The following is an 18,161-nucleotide window of genomic DNA, read 5'->3' as shown; positions in this document are numbered from 1 at the left end:
CAGCCTGGCTGAGGCCACAGGGAAAGCTGGGCTGGGATCATGCTGGGCCGGGTGGTGTGGTGTCCACCCCATGGCCTGGGCCACAGACGGTGGAAGGGGCAGCCCCAGCTGGTTTGAATGCAATGCTCCCGGTCCTTTGCACAGACTGCAGCAGCTTGGAGCTCAGATTGGGCCCTGTTGGGATGGTGCCAACCAGGGTGGTGGATTGGAGGGTTGGGGGAACGTGCGGTTCTCAGCCAGTGGTCTGCCTGGCTCCCCAAGAAGAGGCGCAGCTGAGGAGGGAATGCCCACACCCCACTGGGTTCCTAGGGGCTCTGAGAGCCTCTTCCCGTTCAGTCTCCCAAGGCCCTAGAATAGCTGAGTCTGTTTGCCTTCTGGACAAATACGGGACTGAGTCAGGAAAGGAAGGATTTGCCCGAGGTTATATGTGACTCAGTAGCACGGCAGGGACAAGAACCCAGGTCTCCGGGTCCCCCACCCAGGTTTCTCTCCATCACACCAGCTGGATGACTCAGAGTACTTGGCTTTCACCTCGATGCTCCCTTTTTGGGGACTCCCTTAGTGACACATTCCTTTCCAGGACCCCCGCATTTACTAGCTAGAGCCCGGCTCTCCTCTGAAAAAGCAGCGTGTGCAGTAGAGAAAGCCCTGGCCTGGCCAACAGGCTGGAGACTGAGGCACAGTCTGGTCCCTGCTCACTGGATGATCTCAGGCAAATCTGCTTTTTTCTCTGGCTCAGTTTCCCCTTTGGGGCAACCAGGGACTGGACCAGGTATTGCCCGGCTCCTTCCAGGCATCCAGAGAATCTTCCATTCTCTGCAGACCCTCTCCTCTTCCTGGGTTCCGAGAGTCATCGGTCAAGGCCAGGGTCCAGCTTCTCAGGGAAGCGGCCCCCAACCTGTTCCTCAGGCCCTTCTGGTCAGAAGCCTTCTCTTGCAAGCTGGAGCCTGGGCTGAGGCTGGGAGGTTTGTTGTTGTTTGTGGAGCCAGGCCGTTTCCAAGATGTCATTGCTCAGGGAAGACCGTCATTCCTCCGAGGGATAAAGAGGCTGCTTATGGCTCAGCCGGCTCAGCCTGGAGAGGCTGGAGCCACTCACGGCAGGCCAGCCAGGCTCGGCTCCTGGGAGTCGCCACCTTTGCCTGAACAACCAGCTGGGTGGGGGCAGGATTGGGAAAGGGGTGCTGGGGCCATGAGCCGCTTGAGAGATTGGAGCTCCCAGGCCTGGAGGAGAGGAGAAGGGGTCCCAGGAGACCCTCTTCCTCTGGCAGTGGGCCGAGGTCCTCACTCCAGACGTGTGGAGCGTTGCTAGGTGTGCCCTCTGCCCCACATGGCCCTGTGCTTCTCCCCTCTCCCTCTGCCATGGGCTGGCCTGCCCGCACCTGGCACTGGGGCTCAGGCTGCTGCCGGAAAACTGTCAGCGGCTCCCAACTTAGAAAGGTGGGGAGCGCAGAAAGTTATTTGGAACTGGGCGCGCCCTCCCCTACGTAGCCAGGGCTCTCTGTGGTGTCCTTGGTTATCTCTTGGCGGGGTTAACCTCGGGCTGATAGCAGAGCTCAGACACTCGGGGCAGGGTGGCAGAGGGTGGGAGGCATGGGGAAAGGCAGAGGAAGAGCTGGGCAGAGCCTCTGGGAGCCAAATGGCTGGCCACAACCTTGAAAAAAGGCTGGAGGCAGCCACGGGGAGAACCCTGGAATGGAAGGTGGTTTGCCTGTCCCACTCCTCTAGTCAAGGGTTGTAACTGTGTCCCCGCAGAGCTCCGAAACCTTCACTGCTCACACCTCGTTAATGAAGTTCCCAGTTGATTCAAACAGCGGCTCTGTAACTGCTTTCTCTGCCTGCCTCCCTCCCTTCCCTCCACATGTGTCTGACACCCACTATGTACGGTGCACTGGCCAGGTACACTGGAGGTATAGGTCCAATCTTTAATCTAGTGCCAGGGATGGGCGCGTAATGGATGGTAACAAGACAGCTTTGACAGGGAGACTCGTGGAGAGGGAACCCTGGGGAAGCTTCTGACCCAGCCCGGGGGCCCCTGCAGGAGGTGAGACTGAATCCGGATGCACAGACGCTTGTCCATCGAAGGAGGAGATCTCCATCCCAGTCTGCCCACCCCTCTAGGGTGTAGACATGATTCCTGCCTGACCATAGAGATTGCCTATGTGTGTCCATCCACATGCTGCAGCTTATCACAGTGGCGGCCATATAATGTTGTGTGCAGGTGCATGGGCTCTGGACTTGAGGGCAGGCTCTCCCTCTCTACAGTTGGGCGCCCTTGGGTAAGACACAGAAACTCTCGGTGCCTGCATTTCCTCAAGCAAGGGCCCAACCTCACTGGGGTAATGAGATGAGGTGTGTACGCAGAGGGCTGCGTGTGTGCTGACACTGAGGCATGGGGGCCGCAGGGGTACCCCTGGCAACTTCCCTTACTGGTGGCTGTTATTGAATGAGATGATGTGGGTGAAGTGAGGTGCTCGGCATGGAGTCTGACACTGAGCGGGCATTTGCTGAATGGGAGGTGGCACAGCAGCTTTGGGGCTGGGAGGGAGGAATCAGCTGGAATGTGCTATCAGGCCCTGGGATGAGGGCTTTTACTTGCTTTTGAAATAAACTTTTATATTGAAATGTAAAAGACAGCAAGGGTAGAAGTATGTAGCCGATGAATTTTCACAAAGTGAATAAACTCTCCAGGTCAAGAAACGGAACATTCTAGTACCCTGGAAACCTACCCCACCCCTGGCCACGCCACGCCCCTCAGTCACTGCCACCTCAAAGGGTAACCCCTTACTTGCCTTCTCTCACTGAGTAGTGTTGCCTGTTTTTGAATTTTGTATATGTGGAATCATTGAGTATGTATTCTTTTATGTTGACTTCTTTGGATCAGCATTTTGATGGTGAATCCTTCAGTATTATTGTACTCAGTTTTATTCTGTTCACCCCCACTGTGTGTGGTATTTCACTGTGTGAATATAGGTGCCACAATTTATCCATCCTATCATTGATGGACATTTGGGTTGTTGCCACTACTATGAATATTCTCATACATGTCTTTTGATGCACTTAATATACTTTTCTGTTGGGTAAATACCTAAGGTTTTACAATTGCTCAGTCATAAAGTTGTATATAATTAGCTTTAGTAGATTCCACTGTATAATTTTCTTTTTTTTAACATCTTTATTGGAATATAATTGCTTTACAATGGTGTGTTAGTTTCTGTTTTATAACAAAGTGAATCAGTTATACATACACACATGTCCCCATATCTCTTCCCTCTTGTATCTCCCTCCCTCCCACCCTCCCCATCCCACCCCTCTAGGTGGTCACAAAGCACCGAGCTGATCTCCCTGTGCTATGCGGCTGCTTCCCACTAGCTATCTATTTTACGTTTGGTAGTGTATATATGTCCATGCCACTCTCTCACTTCGTCCCAGCTTACCCTTCCCCCTCCCCATATCCTCAAGTCCATTCTCTAGTAGGTCTGCATCTATATTCCCGTCTTGCCCCTAGGTTCTTCTGATCTTTTTTTTTTTTTTAGATTCCATATATATGTGTTAGCATACGGTATTTGTTTTTCTCTTTCTGACTGACTTCACTCTGTATGACAGTCTCTAGGTCCATCCACCTCACTACAAATAACTCAGTTTCATTCCTTTTTATGGCTGAGTAATATTCCATTGTATATATGTGCCACATCTTCTTTATCCATTCATCTGTCGATGGACACTTAGGTTGCTTCCATGTCCTGGCTATTGTAAATAGAGCTGCAGTGAACATTGTGGTACATGACTCTTTTTGAATTATGGTTGTCTCTGGGTATATGCCGAGTAGTGGGATTGCTGGGTCATATGGTAGTTCTATTTGTAGTTTTTTAAGGAACCTCCATACTGTTCTCCATAGTGGCTGTATCAATTTACATTCCCACCCACAGTGCAAGAGGGTTCCCTTTTCTCCACACCGTTTCCAGCATTTATTGTTTGTAGATTTTCTGATGATGGCCATTCTGACTGGTGTGAGATAATATCTCATTGTAGTTTTGATTTGCATTTCTCTAATGATTACTGATGTTGAGCATTCTTTCATGTGTTTGTTGGCAGTCTGTATATCTTCTTTGGAGAAATGTCTATTTAGGTCTTCTGCCCATTTTTGGATTGGGTTGTTTGTTTTTTTGATATTGAGCTGCATGAGTTGCTTGTATGTTTTGGAGATTAATCCTTTGTCAGTTGCTTCATTTGCAAAGATTTTCTCCCATTCTGAGGCCACTGTATAATTTTCTCAAGTGTGACACCAATACACCCTTTTCAGGCGGCACCTGTTGCTCCACGTCCTCACCAACAGAATTGGCATTAGCTATTGTGATGTCTGATTGTGGTTTTAATTTGCATTTCCTTGATGACTAATGAGGTTTAGCACCTTTTCGTATGTTGATTGGCCGTTTGGATAATCTCTTTGTGAAGTGCCTGTTCAAGTCTTTTCTCCAGTTTTCTATTGGATAGTCTCTTTCTTATTGATTTGAGGGAGCTTAAAAAATATTCTGGATATGTGTTCATTGTTGGATGTGCACATTGCAAATATCTCCTCCCACTCAGTGGCTTGCCTTTTCACTCTTTTCTGAAGAATAGAAGTTCTTCATTTTAACGCAGGCCAACTTGTCATTCTTTGTCTCTGTGGAGAATGCTAACTGAATCCTGTTTCTTTGCCTATTACAAGGTTGTAGATATTCTCTTGTGTTGTCTTCTGGACGTTTTATTGTTTTATGTTTCATATTTAGCTCTGAAATCCACCTGAAATAGATTCTTACATAGGATGGACGTAGAGGTCAAGACTCATTTCCTCTGGGTGGATATCCAATTTATTCAAAAGATCATCCTTTCTCACTGTCGGTCCCTATCACCTTTGTCAGAAATCAAGGGGCAATAGGGTGAGCTGAGCTTTGAAGGATGTGTAGGAGTTCACCAGGTGGACAGAGGAGGGGAGAGGGTTCTGGGAGGAAGCACAGTGAGCACAGATTTAGAGGTGCCTGAGAGGAGAGTGTGCTTGGGGAACTCCCAACAGTTCAGCCTGGCTGGAGGGAAGAGGGGAGAAGTGGTGTGGTGGAGAGGCCGGTTGGCAGGGACAGGACACACAGGGGAAGGAGCTGGGACACCAGAGGGTTGCGGTGGATTTAAGCAGGAGGGGAGTATAGTCAGCTTCGTATAAGAGAGATGAGAGACGCTCCCATGACAGGAGGATGAGTTTGGAGCCTGCTGTCAACCCAGACAAACCCAGCCTTGACATCCCCCTCAGCAGAGACAGAGCATGTCTTCTTCAGGGAGGCGGTGGCGGAGGTAGCAGTGTGCCTGGGGCCTTGGAGGGTGGCCTTTGGCTGCAGGTTTGCGGCTGAGTCCAGTGGCCAGATATACATTCCAGTGTCCTTGAGTGGAAAAGCTTCCCGCCACTCCCACCCCAGCGGCCACCCAGTGCCGCCAGCACTGCAGGCCCTGAAGGAGGAATAGTTTAGGAACTGGAGCAGACAGACAAAGTTGGGGGTGGGGCATGGATCTCTGGAAAGGGGGTGCTTTCTGCTTCTCCCGCCCTTGATGCACCCACAAGTATCCCGGCCTCACCTTGGGCCCTGAGAACAGACCCTTCCAGGCTGGCTGAGATGCAGAGCTGGACAGACCTCCTCCAGGAGAGGGCGGCCTAGAGAGGGGAGTCGCTTGGCCGGGGGCCACGCAGTGAGCTATACTTACCCAGCTTGGCTACCCCCCAGCCTCCAGGGCCTTTGGGATGGGCCTCAGTTTTCTCCCCTGAAATGTACAGATAATAATAGTGCCCCCACCCTAGGGCTGTGGTCTGCATATGTCAAGTGCCTTCTCCTGGAGTGGATGCAAGGGAAGGGACTGGTGATGATGATGATGATTACAGGGATTGCACATGTGTATTGAGCACCCACTACGTGCCAGGCCCCTCTATCTGGATGGTCTCCCAACAGTATCATGGTCTGGGTACTTGTTACTTCTGTCGCCATTTCACAGATAAGAGAATTGAGCCTTGAAGAGGTTAAGCAGCTTGCTCAAGGGCACCGAGCTAGGCGGTGGCAGGGCCAGGATTTGAACCTGGATTCGTATGTCTCCAGACCCCTGTTCTTCACCAGCAATAGGCTTCCCTCCTCCACCCCTGGCTCTGAAAGTGCTCCCCGTTATCTGAGCTGTTGCTTGCAATTAAGCCTGAGATTTTGGGGTTGGTCTCCGGTGCCTGACATGACGGAGAGTCGAGCAGTCGAGAGGAAGGTCACGGCCATGGGCTGAACACTGCTGTGCCCCAGGTCCTGCCTCCTGCCCCCTGTCATAGCATCCCTGCGAGGGAGGCATCGCTGACTCAGCCGCACGGTTAGGAAGTGGGATTCAACCCAGGCCTGCCTGATTCCAAGTCCCGGTCTCCTGATCACAGTGCTACTTGTGCCCTTCCCTGAGGTCCTCCTAGCTTGGCAGAGCTTTTTTGTTTGATCAGCCTAGTGTAGAACATCATAGAGAAACCACACACTTCTGACTCTCCCGCCCATGAAGGGGTCCCCGGGTGGGAGGTGGTTTGGGAGGGTCACCAGGTGTATGTAATTCTGTAGCAGCCCTGCCCTCACCGGGCGAGTCAGACACCTGCCCCTCAGTCGCCACTAATTTGGGGTAAGAGCAGGGACCCTGCATCTGCTATTGCTCACCACTGCCTAGCACAGTGCCTGGGCCCGGGTGGGAGCTTGGTAAGGTCTTGTGAAGACAGAGAGGGAGAGAGAGAGGAAGGGCAGTGAAGGGGGCAGGCAAGGAGATCATGGGGCAGGAGAAGGAGCAGGGCTTCAGGGCCAGCAGACCATGTTTACAGTCTGAGTCCTCTCCTTACTCAGCTTTTGACGGTGTGTAAGTTACTTAACTTTTCTGAGTCCCAGATTCTTTATTTGTAAAATGGGGCCAATTTTGCTAGACATGAGAAAGTGTAGGTAAAGCAACTGTTAACAGTGCCTACTGTCTAGTAGATGCTCAATTAATGCGTTCTCTCTTCCCCTCTCCACCCTTCTTTTTCACTGTTTTCTGTTTCCACCATCTCTAGCTCCACCTTCCTTATCTTTACAGCACTAAGTAAACGTGGCTTTCAGGGTAAAGTTCGAGTTCCTTAACATAGCCATGCTTCTGCTCCATGGAACCACCTGCACTTCCTCAAATATTCCATGCTGTCTCTGGCTTTGGCCTGGATACCCTCTCCCATCCCTTTCCCAACCTCCTCCAAGAGCCATCCCAGTCTTTCCTGCTGTCTCTGGGCTTCCATAGCCCCTTGGGGTGGTGGTGGGGTGGTGGGAGATTGACATGGACCCCTTACCTGGTTCTCTCACCCAGAGACCCAGTGCCTTCGGGGAAAGACATGTGTCTTGCCACCGTTTGGCTTTGGTGCCCCACACAGGCCCTGGCACAGGACTGGGGCTCTGTAGCTATTTGCTGAGTATCTCTGGGGGTTGGGGTGGGGGTGAGTAAGCCAGGGACACAATCCTAATGAGCCAAAGCAGGACCTGCCCGGAGCCATGACAGCAGTGCAGGCCAGGCGTTGGCAGGAGAGCAGAGAGCCCCCTAGCCAGGGTATCGCAGGGAGCATTTAACTGGGCTCCAAGAGATGGGCAGGAAGTGGACTTCAGAAGGTTGAGATAATAAGGAAATGAGACAGTGCACGTGCACACATCTGGATCAGGGAGAGAAGGAGGGTGTCAGGTGGGAAGGGAGTGGTGGTGGAACTGACAGGAGAACTGGATCTTGAGCAGAGAGCCCCGGGGTGGGGTAGGAGAGGCCCATGGGACCGCGCTCGCTTTCTGACGGAGGCCTCAGTCACCACAGGGACAGGAAGAGACTGGGGAAGCTTCTGTTCTCCACTCGCACGGCTTTCAGATGAGAATAAGGCTGGAGGTGTAGAAGGGGTTTTTGGGGCGGTGGGGTTGGGGGCAGAGACTGCGAGTCCAGGCCCCCCATGCACACAGAAGACCCGAGAGGAGAAGGGGCTTGGCGAGGTGGTGACGGGGGGCACAGTACTGGAAACCCAGACCTTGGGAGCTGCTTCCCCTGCCTGGTGAGAAGCTGGTCATCCAGGAGGGTGGTGAGCATCTCAGCAGGCTCCAAAGGCCAGGCCTGAGGGCATGTTCTTCTGACTTAGCCAGGTGACATTGCCAAGAGTAGGGAAGGTATCTAAGAGGGGTCCCCTCTCTTCTCACTCCTCAGGGTTTCCTCTTCCCTGCGTGTTGGTGAGCTGCTTCTCTGTGCCTCAGTACTGCTTTCAGTACAATGGGTATGCTCCCTGCTCTGGTGTGTTGCCTGCCTTCCTGAGCCCCTGACTCATCAGTGAGTTGTTGTGTGATTCTTTAGGGACAGAGAATTTTCAGTCTGCAGTCAAATTCCTCCTCCTTCCTCTCTCTCCTCCTGCAGTTGGGCCTCTCTTCATAGGGAGCGTGAACGGGTAGCTGACTCTAGCAGGCTTGTCAGCTGCCCAGCCTGGACCAGGGGCTGCCCAGGTCCTGCCTCTTCTGCATGGGCTCCATTACAGAGGGAGTGCCATGTATTGGAACTGGTACCAAACTAGGTTCTGGTCTGGATTCTAGTCCTGATTCTGTTGTGTGACCTTGGGCATATTGCCTCCCTTCCTTGGGCTTTAGTCACCTTGTCTGTTAATGGAGGCAGCTCCCAGAATTTTCTGGGGAGTCAAAAAAAGGTCAAGATGCCTGGGCCCTACTTTTGGGGACTCTTATCCAGTAGGTCTGGCACTGGGCCCAGGTATAGATATTTTTTAAATGTTCCACAGGTGACTCTAAAGTATATCTCTCTGTTGAGAACCGATAGTCTGGATCAGTACTTTGCCAACTTTAATATGCAAATGAATCACCTGGGATCCTGGTTAAATGTGGGCTCTGATCCAGTAAGTGTGGACTGAGGCCTGAGATTCTGTATTTCATAGGACTGCTGCTGCTGCTGCTTCACACGTCCCACTCTGAGTGATAAGAATCTAGATGGTCTGTGAAGTTTATTGGATTGCCCATTCATTCGTCCATCCATTGATTCATTCATGCATCATCAACACGTAAAATGGGGAGTGGGGAGAGGTGAGGCCAGAGGGAGAGACAAAGCCCAGCGTCTTCCAGGGCTACAGAATTTGGGCTTTATCTGGAGGGCACTGGGGAGCCACGTCAAGGTTTTAAGCCGAGGAGTGACAGGGTCAGATTTGCATTTAGAAGCCTCCTCTGACAGGGCACAGAGAAGGAGCAGTGGGGCGTGGACCACGGCTGGGAGGTCAGCATCAATCCCAGTGCTAGATGTCGTGGTCTTGAGGCAGGTGGTGGTAAGTGGAGACGGTGAGAGTGGATTCTTTTCTTTCTTTTTAATCAACTTTATTGTTCAGAGTAGTTTTAGGAATTAAGAGGAAAGTACAGAGAGTTCCCAATACTTCCTGTCCCTGCGCACACATAACCTCCCCCAGTGGAAAGATTCTTTAGATTTTACGGGAGACCATCAAGGAGGATTTGGTGATCAGCCGTGGGGTGGCAGTGAAGAGAGAATGACACCCAGGTCTCTGGTTCGGGCAGGCGGTGGCATCATTGATACAGAGACTCCGAGAGGAGGAATGGACTTGGGGGAAGGTCAGGAGTTCAGTTTGGGCTCCATTGACTTGGGAGCACTGGTGGGATATCTGGAAGGAGGTATCCATGTCCGTGCCTGGGCTCCAGCCACACGGGTGTCCTCTCTGTCCCCCAGGGTGCTCGCCTTCTGGGCTCGGGACCTCTGCCTGTGCTGTTTGCTCCCTCCTGAGCTCGCCCCTGCCCACTGAGCAGATTTTAGCCTCAGTGTCCTTCCACAGGGTGGCCCTTCCCACACGCCCCTTTATTCTCTCACGCGACCTTACAGTTTTCCTTCACTATGGATCAGTGTTTTTCAAACTGTTTCTGTGGGTGATGACTTGGTTCTTGCCAGGCCTTCCTCTCCAGCCCATAAGCTCCATCAGGACAGGGATCATGTCTTTCTTATTCTTGTATCCACAGAGCCTAGAACATTCTGAGAAAGGACAGGTCTGGGCTGGCAGCGGGGACTGGGTGTTGTCCATGACCAGATGGTACAGATGGTCCTTGTTGCCTGGGGAGTGGATGAGTGCTCGAGGGAGCATGCGGGCCTGAGGTGAGAGAGGGGGTGCTGGAGCAGGTTCCAGTGAACAGGACACAGGCCGAGAGGCCCGCGATGCAGTGGAGAAGGGGGGTCATCGGCTAGGCGGAGGAAAGCCAGGGGAGGAAATGTCAAAGCGGGCCGTGCTGCGGTGGTTGCGGCTGCCGCCTGTGGAGTGCTTGTGTACCAGCACGGTGCCGAGCTCTGGGTGTACGTCACTCCTCGCACAGCATCCTGTGTTATGGCTAAGGAAACTGGGGCCCAGAGAGGTTACCCCCGAGGTCATCTAGCCAGTAAGTGTGACGTGGGGGTCAGTATCCAGAGCTCTCCCCACTGTCAGGTGATGCCTCCTTTCTCCTGGACTTTGCCAAACTTGCTGCAGTGGGGGCAGGGAAGGAGGACAGCCTGGAGGCCCCTGTGGCAGGGCGGTGGCTTCAGCTTCTGGGTGTCAAGAAGCCAGGCCTGAGGAGTTGGACTGGGGTCCCTGGAAGCCGGCATCGAGCCAGAGACCCAGAGGTATGCCAAACTTGAAGGAGCAACCCCGTCTCAAAAGGCAAGCCTGGAGGTCAAATGGCCACGTGGGAATTCTAGTAGCCTCTCCCTTTCTCCAACGACTTTCCATTTCACAGAGCACTTTCCTGTCCTTTCTCAGGCTTGGTCCCCAGAAGTGATAGTCTGGGATCACATAGCTAGCAAATGACGGGGTCAGGATTCCAGCCCAGATCTTCCGGCATTATGTCCAGGTCTCTTTCCAAAAATCCTTTGTAAGGGCCACCCTGAGATGGAGGGCAACCCCAGTTCACCCCCCACCCCCTGACCTCCACCAGCCCAGCCCAGCCCAGCCCAGCCCAGCCCCGTGCAGGAAGTGGTTTCTGAGGGCAGATGAGGAACGCAGCATCTGTGGTAGATGTGATGAGTCATCTCAGAGTGCGAGCTGCAGGTTGACTCTGGGGTCAGCCGACCCGGCTCCACGCTTAGTAGTTGTGTGACACTGGGCAAGTTATTTCCAGCAGTCCGCCACCACCCTCAACCCCAATAGCAGGTGGGGGTCTAGGGCCCAGGGGACGTAGCTGGTGTGAGCAGGCCTCTGGATGTCACACCTGTCACCCTTCCCCAGCCCGTTCTGAGCCCTGGCTTGGACTGGGGAGAGGATTTGATTAAGTCATAAACAGAGGCTCCACTTAGAGGGCCAGGTTCATTTCCTGAGTGCTTCTAGCAGGCGAGACATGCACAGAATTAGCCCTGGTCCAGCTAAGCCAAAGAAGTGATGGATGGGAGAGACACACACTCCCCGCAGAAGAGGGGCAGCTGCATGGAGCGCTCGGACCCAGGGCCCTGGGCCAGCAGGCTGGTCTCTGGGGCGCCTTGGCTGGATTCTTGTCACTCCAAGCTGCTGTAACAGCTGCCTAACTGGGTGTCCCCAGCTGCCTGCACTTTCTCCATGAGAGCACTCACCACACTCATTAAGACTAATTGTCTAACCTCTGTTTTTCTGCTCAGCTGAGGGCAGGGACTGTGTCTGACGTCCTCTGCTGTCCCCATCCCCACCCCAGGGCCTAACTCGGTACTTGGAGAATGAATGACTGCGTGTATGCATGCCATGTCCCAGTCCTCGCGCCACACCTGCTCACACCACCCAGGTGGTCCTGCTCACACCACCCAGGGCAGTTTCGCGTAGTGCGGCTCTGCCTGTGCCATTCCCTTGCTCACAGGACGATCCCACGCCCAGCATCCATTCTGTACTATGGCTCTCATCTTTATTTCTTTTCCTTTCCTAATTCTCCCACTTGCCACCCTCTCCCCCAAGGTTTCAGAGGCCCCTTCCCCCCCACCCCAGGTACCCGATGCCGCCCTAGCTTTCCCAGGAACACAGGCCTGACCACACCGGCTCAGGTGCTCACACAAGCCCTGTCCAGGAGCACAGGATGGAACCAATGAGCTCTGGTCCTTGTTTGCCAGTGTCCGCCCTGTGGCAGATGGGCCTGGGGGAGGGGCCTCCAGCAGTGCTCACAGCCTGCTCCCCTCCCTCTAGACCCCTGTGGCCCCAAACCGTTGTGTGTAAGGGTCCAAGGAAGTGGGGAGAGACCGTTGGCCGGGAGGCAGGAGTTCTAATACTGAACCAGCCTCAGATTTCTTAGGTAATTTCCTTAGCCCCTGGGACCTCAGTTTCCCTATCTCTAAGATAAGCCTAGACTAATAATAGCTCCTACTTTATCAGATGCTTCTCTGGGGCTGGGCCCTGTGAAGAACACTAACTTAGTCCTGTGAGTCTGCTGTGATATCATGGCTCTGTTCCAGGTAAGGAAACAGGGCTGGGCTCGGAGAAGTCGGGAGGCTTGGCCATTTTCTTGCACGGCTGGGAAATGACACCCTGGAATCAAAACCAAAGTCCACCTCGGGCAGTCTGAGCAGGAACGGCCAGGCGCTCCGAGAGCCCTTGGTCCTGGGTGGTTTCTCGGAGTCCCTGGGGACAGAGGCACTTACCCTCCTGGCTTTGTTTGGCTTGGCCTCGCTTTAGGGCAGGATTGGCAGAGGCAGGCTGACTTGCATTTCTGGTTTTGGGTCTGTTGCTGCACTTTCCCTAGGGGCGGGGAGGCAGGCTCAGCGCAGTCACTGCTGGTACAGGCCCGAGCCCCCCCCACCGCCCCCCAGGAAAGGGGAAGTGCAGCCTGCTCCCCTCTCAGGGCCCAGTGCCAGGCCCCGAGGGCACCAATTGCTGCTTCCTTAGTCCATCCTTCCAGAGGGAGGGGTCTGGCGGGGGTCGGGGAGGTGAGAGAATGTAGGGCACCAGGGAGCTGGCTGCAGAAGTTTGTTTTTCTTGAGGGAGAAGGCTCCTTGGTGGGTGGGAGACGGCGGGGTGGGGGGGGGGTGGACTGGGCTGCTCTGGGGACTGAGATCCAAAGTGGGCTTGGGAAGAAGGAGCCAGAGGCCAGGCTTTAACCCCAGCTTAGCCCTGGGTTTTTTGTTTGTTTGTTTGTTTTTAGCCTTGGGTTTATGGACGCCTTGGGGCAAATCCCTAGGTCACTGTCCAGGCTGGGCCCTCTGTCTTCCTGTCAGTGCAGTGGAGGGTCTCTCTGACCCCCTGAGAACAAACTAAGGCTCCCAGATGAGATTCCTGGAGTTTGACAGTTTGCTTCCAGGGGTCCATGGGAAAGCTGTGTCACTGTTTGAGGTTTGTGACCATTGTTTTAATCACCATGACTACCACCACCATCATCCCATTTCAGAGCTTTGGACTTTTTATAGTCTCCTCTCCTGGTGTGTCACTTGGGTACATTGGTTATCCCATTTCATAGGTGGAGAGCCTGAGGCCCAGAGGGTTTAGTGACTGGCTTATCCTGACCCCGTTGTGTGGTTCTAGATTGGCCCCTGCTCCTTTCTGGGCCTCAGCCTCCCCATCTGTGCTGTGGAGATTTGGGCTCGCTGAAGTTCCAGGGTCTGAGGCAATGAGATCCAAGGGATTCCCGGGTGGAGCTGTCTTCATCCTGGAGCTGCAGGCAGGATTTCCAGGGCAGGAATCCTCCTGGTGAGTGGGCACCTGTCTTTGGCTGTGCCTGGGAACCAGACCCTGGCCAGATGGTCCTAGAGTCCTCTGAGGCTTCCCCTCCTGGCTCAGCAACTCTCTCTGCACCCTACTGCCCAGGGTGGTGGATGGGCAGAACCTTTCACTGTCATCCTCCCAGGCGGTGCTCTTACCTGCACCAGGCTTTCACATCTGCTCTGGTGCTTCCAGACGCCACTGTGACCTCTGACACGTGTGTGCAGCACCCTGCAGCTGCCCCGACCTGTGGCTGGGCCACTTATTCCCAGATGTGAAGCCTGGCTGGTCCAGGGCTTAAAAGAATTCCCAGCTGCAGGCATAGCCTTTCAGTCTCTGGCAGCTGTGCAGTGGTGCATAGGTCGCTGCTCTCTGGGCTCATCTTCCTCATCCATCAAATGGACATTTGTGGTCACAGTAAGACCTCTTAACCTATGTGCTGAGGTATTTAGCCCTGAAATTTTCCACCTCTACGTGTGTGCGCATGCGCACGCGTGCGTGCGTAACTGTATAGTTCCCAGGGGTGTGTGGCATCTTTCTCTTTCGTTAGCTCTGGGTGCTGTGGGCTCTTCATAGGCGAAACCCGGGCTCTGAGTAGTTCTAGGTCCAGCATTCCAAGTCCTTAACTGTGATGAGGGACCCCACCTAGCCCAGGCCTGACCGACTTTCCCGTGTGGCTGTAACACTGAGACACCCGACTCCCTCTGAGCCCCAGTCTTCCTGTGAGGTAGCTGCTTTTCACACTCCATCAAGGGCGCCATTTTTTCCCTTTGCAAATGAAATCTGCAGGAACCCAGCCAAACCTCCAAGGGTTCTGAGGGTTGTATGTGAGGTTGTGTGTGAGGCAGGAAATGCTTCCTTTTTTGTATGTGGAACTTCTGAGGTTCCTCCCGACACCGTTCCAAAAGCGCTGGGCGAATGATCCCTCAGTGAGGTTCCATGCGTCTGTGACATCTGTCTAGTCCAGGTGTGAGCAAATATTTTGAAGTTCTGGTTTTATTCCAGTTTATTAGTTTCAGAAAGATCTAAACATTCAGAGCAAGTTCTAATTTGAATGACTCACTAAGGTTTTTTAAAACCTTTGGTTCAGGTAGAAGATATCCTTTGTCTGGGTCCAGGATTCTCCCACTTGGTGATTGCTCTGGCTTGGGGCTTGGTTTGATTCTGGCCCATGAAGGCAAAGGCTGTCTGGCTCCTCATTTATTCACAGAGTGACTTACTCACAGAGGGACCATGACATTTCCCTTAAGAGGGGTTTAATCTGCCATGGCCCCTGGCATATGGTAGGAGCCAGATAATGGTAGCTAACCTCTCCCTCTTCTCCCGTAAATGACCAACCATGTTTTGATGGAGCAGAAGTTTCCAGCAAGGAAATAAGGGTGGGAGCCCATATTCAGTTACGCCAAAGGGACTGTCAGGTTTCCATGTGGCACTTCGGCTTTCACAGTGTAGAGTGTGGGGTTTGGGTCACTGCTTGATTTTGTTTCAATCTCTGTGACATTGGCTTGTGCACAGTAGCCTCCACTTGTGAGCCTTCCTCATTTTCTCTTTATTTCACAGATGTTTAAGACAGAGGCAGATGAGAAGAAGGAGATGCCCTTGGAGGAAAGGAAGGGGCCGGGTGCCGAGGACCCCTCACCCAGCAAGGACCCCTCTCGTGGCCAGGATCCTCCTCCAGGACAAGACCTTCCACCCAAAGAGGACTCCTCTTCCAGCCAGGAACCTTCTGCTGGCCCAGAATCACCATCCAGCAAAGACTCACCTTCCTGCAAAGAGTCCCCTCCGGGCCAGGAACCCTTGCCAAGCCAGGACTCTTCACCATGCCAGGAACACCCTACAGCCCCAGCCTTCTCTCCATGCCAGGACCTTCCTGCTGGGCAAGAACCCTCTCCCAGCCAAGACCCTCTAATCAGCAAAGACCTCCCTGACATCCAGGAGCCCCCTGCCCAGGACCTTCTGCCCCGTCAAGACCTGCCCCCGAGCCAGGACCCCCTGGCAGCTGAGCCCCTTGCTAAGGAGACCACGAGCTCTGGGGACCCACCAGCAGCCACAGGAGACTTGCCGGTGGCCTCCAGGCCGAACTTTGTGATCCCCGAGGTCCGTCTGGATAGCACCTACAGTCAGAAGGCAGGGGCGGAGGGGGCCAGCTCGGGCGATGAGGAGGATGCAGAAGAGGCTGAGGAGGGCGAGGAGGGAGAGGAGGATGAGGACGAGGACGCGGACACGAGTGATGACAACTATGGAGAGCGTGGTGAGGCCAAGCGCAGCAGCATGATTGAGACGGGTCAGGGTGCGGAGGGAGGCCTCTCGCTCCGCGTGCAGAACTCGCTGCGGCGCCGGACGCACAGCGAGGGCAGCCTGCTGCAGGAGGCCCGCGGGCCCTGCTTCGCCTCCGACACTACCTTGCAGTGCTCAGATGGAGAGGGCACTGCGTCCACCTGGGCCATGCCTTCGCCCCGCACCCTCAAGAAGGAACTGGGCCGCAATGGTGGCTCAATGCACCACCTTTCCGTCTTCTTCACAGGACACAGGAAGGTAAGGGGGCCAAGGGTGGAGGGGGAGTGGGTCCATGACAGGGTGGGATGGAGGGAGCGTGCATCCGGGAGCTGCAGGGAATGAGCCTTTGCTTTGTCCCACCTCTGTTCTTCTCTCAGCCTTCCAATGAGCCTTCCACCCATTTGACAGAGGATAAAACTGAGGGCCAGAGGGACCAAGAAGGCAGAACCTGGACTTAAACCCAAGACTTTTTGACTCCAGATATTCTTACAGCTCTGTTGTACTGGGGGAACCCACAGAAAGTAAAGCAGGTGTATTTGGATCTAAAAGATCCAACATCATAACTGGAGAAATAGTTATAATTTACACTTGGTCCAGGCCTAGCCAGACTAGAAATCTATCAGCCAACAAGCATGACAACACATATTTCCTCTGTGCTGGCATTATTCTAAGCGATTTACAGGAACTCATTAATTCTCACAACAGCCCTGTGAGGTAGATACTGTTGTGAGGAAACTGAGGCACTGACAGGTTATCTGATTTGCACCAGGTCGCACAATTTATAAAGGTCTGAATCAGAATTAGAATGTGGCTCCAGGGCTGGAGCTCTTAACCACTGTGCTCTTTGCCTCTTGCAAATATTTATAAATAGATGAACAAGTGTTTATTGATTTCCTGCTGTGTGCCAGGCCCTGTACTCTGTGCCACAGCCGGGTCCACAGAAATGTGTGAGGCTGATCTCAGCCTGTGAGGAATGCTTTTTCTGCGTGGGCCCGGAAGGTGGCCTAACAGTGAAAAGATTGCATCATGGCCTTGAAGCCCATTAGCCAGCTTGAGCCTGGGCTCTGTCCCTTACTGACTGTGTGGCCTTGGGTGAGTCACTCAGCTCTTCTGAGCCTTAGTGTCTTCTCTGAAAAGCAGAGATTAATAGCACTCACGTCCCATGGTGGTTGAGGGTGAACCCAAAGACCCCAGTGCCTGATGACATTCGTGCAGGTGCCAGGCGAATGCGGTGGAGGTGCTCACAGCCAGTGTGGTGCAAGGTGTTGTTATGACAACTGTTGTGAGGCCAGGCAGGTGCAGATTCAGGGAGGAGAGACCCCAGGGCCTAGGGGCACGAGGGAAGGCTTCTGGCAAAAGATGCTCTTCAGTCTGGCCTTGAAGTTTGGGCAGGTTTAGAATAAACAAAGAGGATGAGGTAGGCATTCTGTGAAAGACCATGACCTGGACAAAACTGTCTGTAGAAGTCAGTTTAGCTAGAACAAGGGATTTCTACAGTGCAGGGATGGTAGATGGGTGGCACTCATTCTGCCATTTCTGACTCCAGACCCATAGCAGACATGAATAATGGATTCCAGCACATTTCCCCACCAAGTTGGGACATGGCCTCAGAAACCTTTTTAGCTTCTCAGCCACAAGCAATAAGGCCTCTGGGCATGTGGGAGGACACCTTCTGCTGAAAGGTGGCTGGGCTGGAAGGGCCGGTTGGGGCCCTCCAGAAAAGGGCCTTAAACTCTGTGTCCAGGAATTGGAACTAAATCCAAAGGAATGGGGACTGGATCTGTTTCCTCATCTGTAAGCACTTTGATGTGCTCCAAAATCACCAGGGGAATAGGTTATTTATTTATTTATTTATTTATTTATTTATTTATTTATTTATTTTTTGTGGTATGCGGGCCTCTCACTGCTGTGGCCTCCCCTGCTGCGGAGCACAGGCTCCGGACGCGCAGGCCCAGCGGCCATGGCCCACGGGCCCAGCCGCTCCGCGGCATATGGGATCCTCCCAGACCGGGGCACGAACCCGTATCCCCTGCATCGGCAGGCGGACTCTCAACCACTGCGCCACCAGGGAGGCCCTATTTATTTATTTTTTAACATCTTTATTGCAATATAATTGCTTTACAATGGTGTGATAGTTTCTGCTTTATAATCAGCTATACATATACATATATCCCCATATCTCCTCCCTCTTACG

At 53.4% G+C, this 18,161-nt stretch overlaps 1 protein-coding gene across 4 annotated transcripts in view; it reads left to right on the top strand.

The window, feature by feature from the left end:
• Positions 1-18,161, top strand: part of RGS3 (regulator of G protein signaling 3) — a 126,769-nt gene that overhangs the window by 93,870 nt on the left and 14,738 nt on the right. For 3 of the 4 annotated variants that reach the window (XM_060100678.1, XM_060100676.1, XM_060100675.1), the window contains exon 2: positions 15,251-16,225. The exons of the other annotated variant lie outside the window; for it this stretch is intronic. In XM_060100678.1, the coding sequence (XP_059956661.1) occupies positions 15,251-16,225 (975 nt within the window). The remainder of the gene's footprint in view (positions 1-15,250; positions 16,226-18,161) is intronic. 4 annotated transcript variants of the gene reach the window in all.

Source organism: Mesoplodon densirostris, chromosome 6 (assembly GCF_025265405.1).
Source record: "Mesoplodon densirostris isolate mMesDen1 chromosome 6, mMesDen1 primary haplotype, whole genome shotgun sequence".
Taxonomy (NCBI): Eukaryota; Metazoa; Chordata; class Mammalia; order Artiodactyla; family Ziphiidae; genus Mesoplodon; species Mesoplodon densirostris.
Note: the sequence above shows the minus strand (reverse complement) of the source record. Positions and strands in the feature narration are given on the sequence as shown.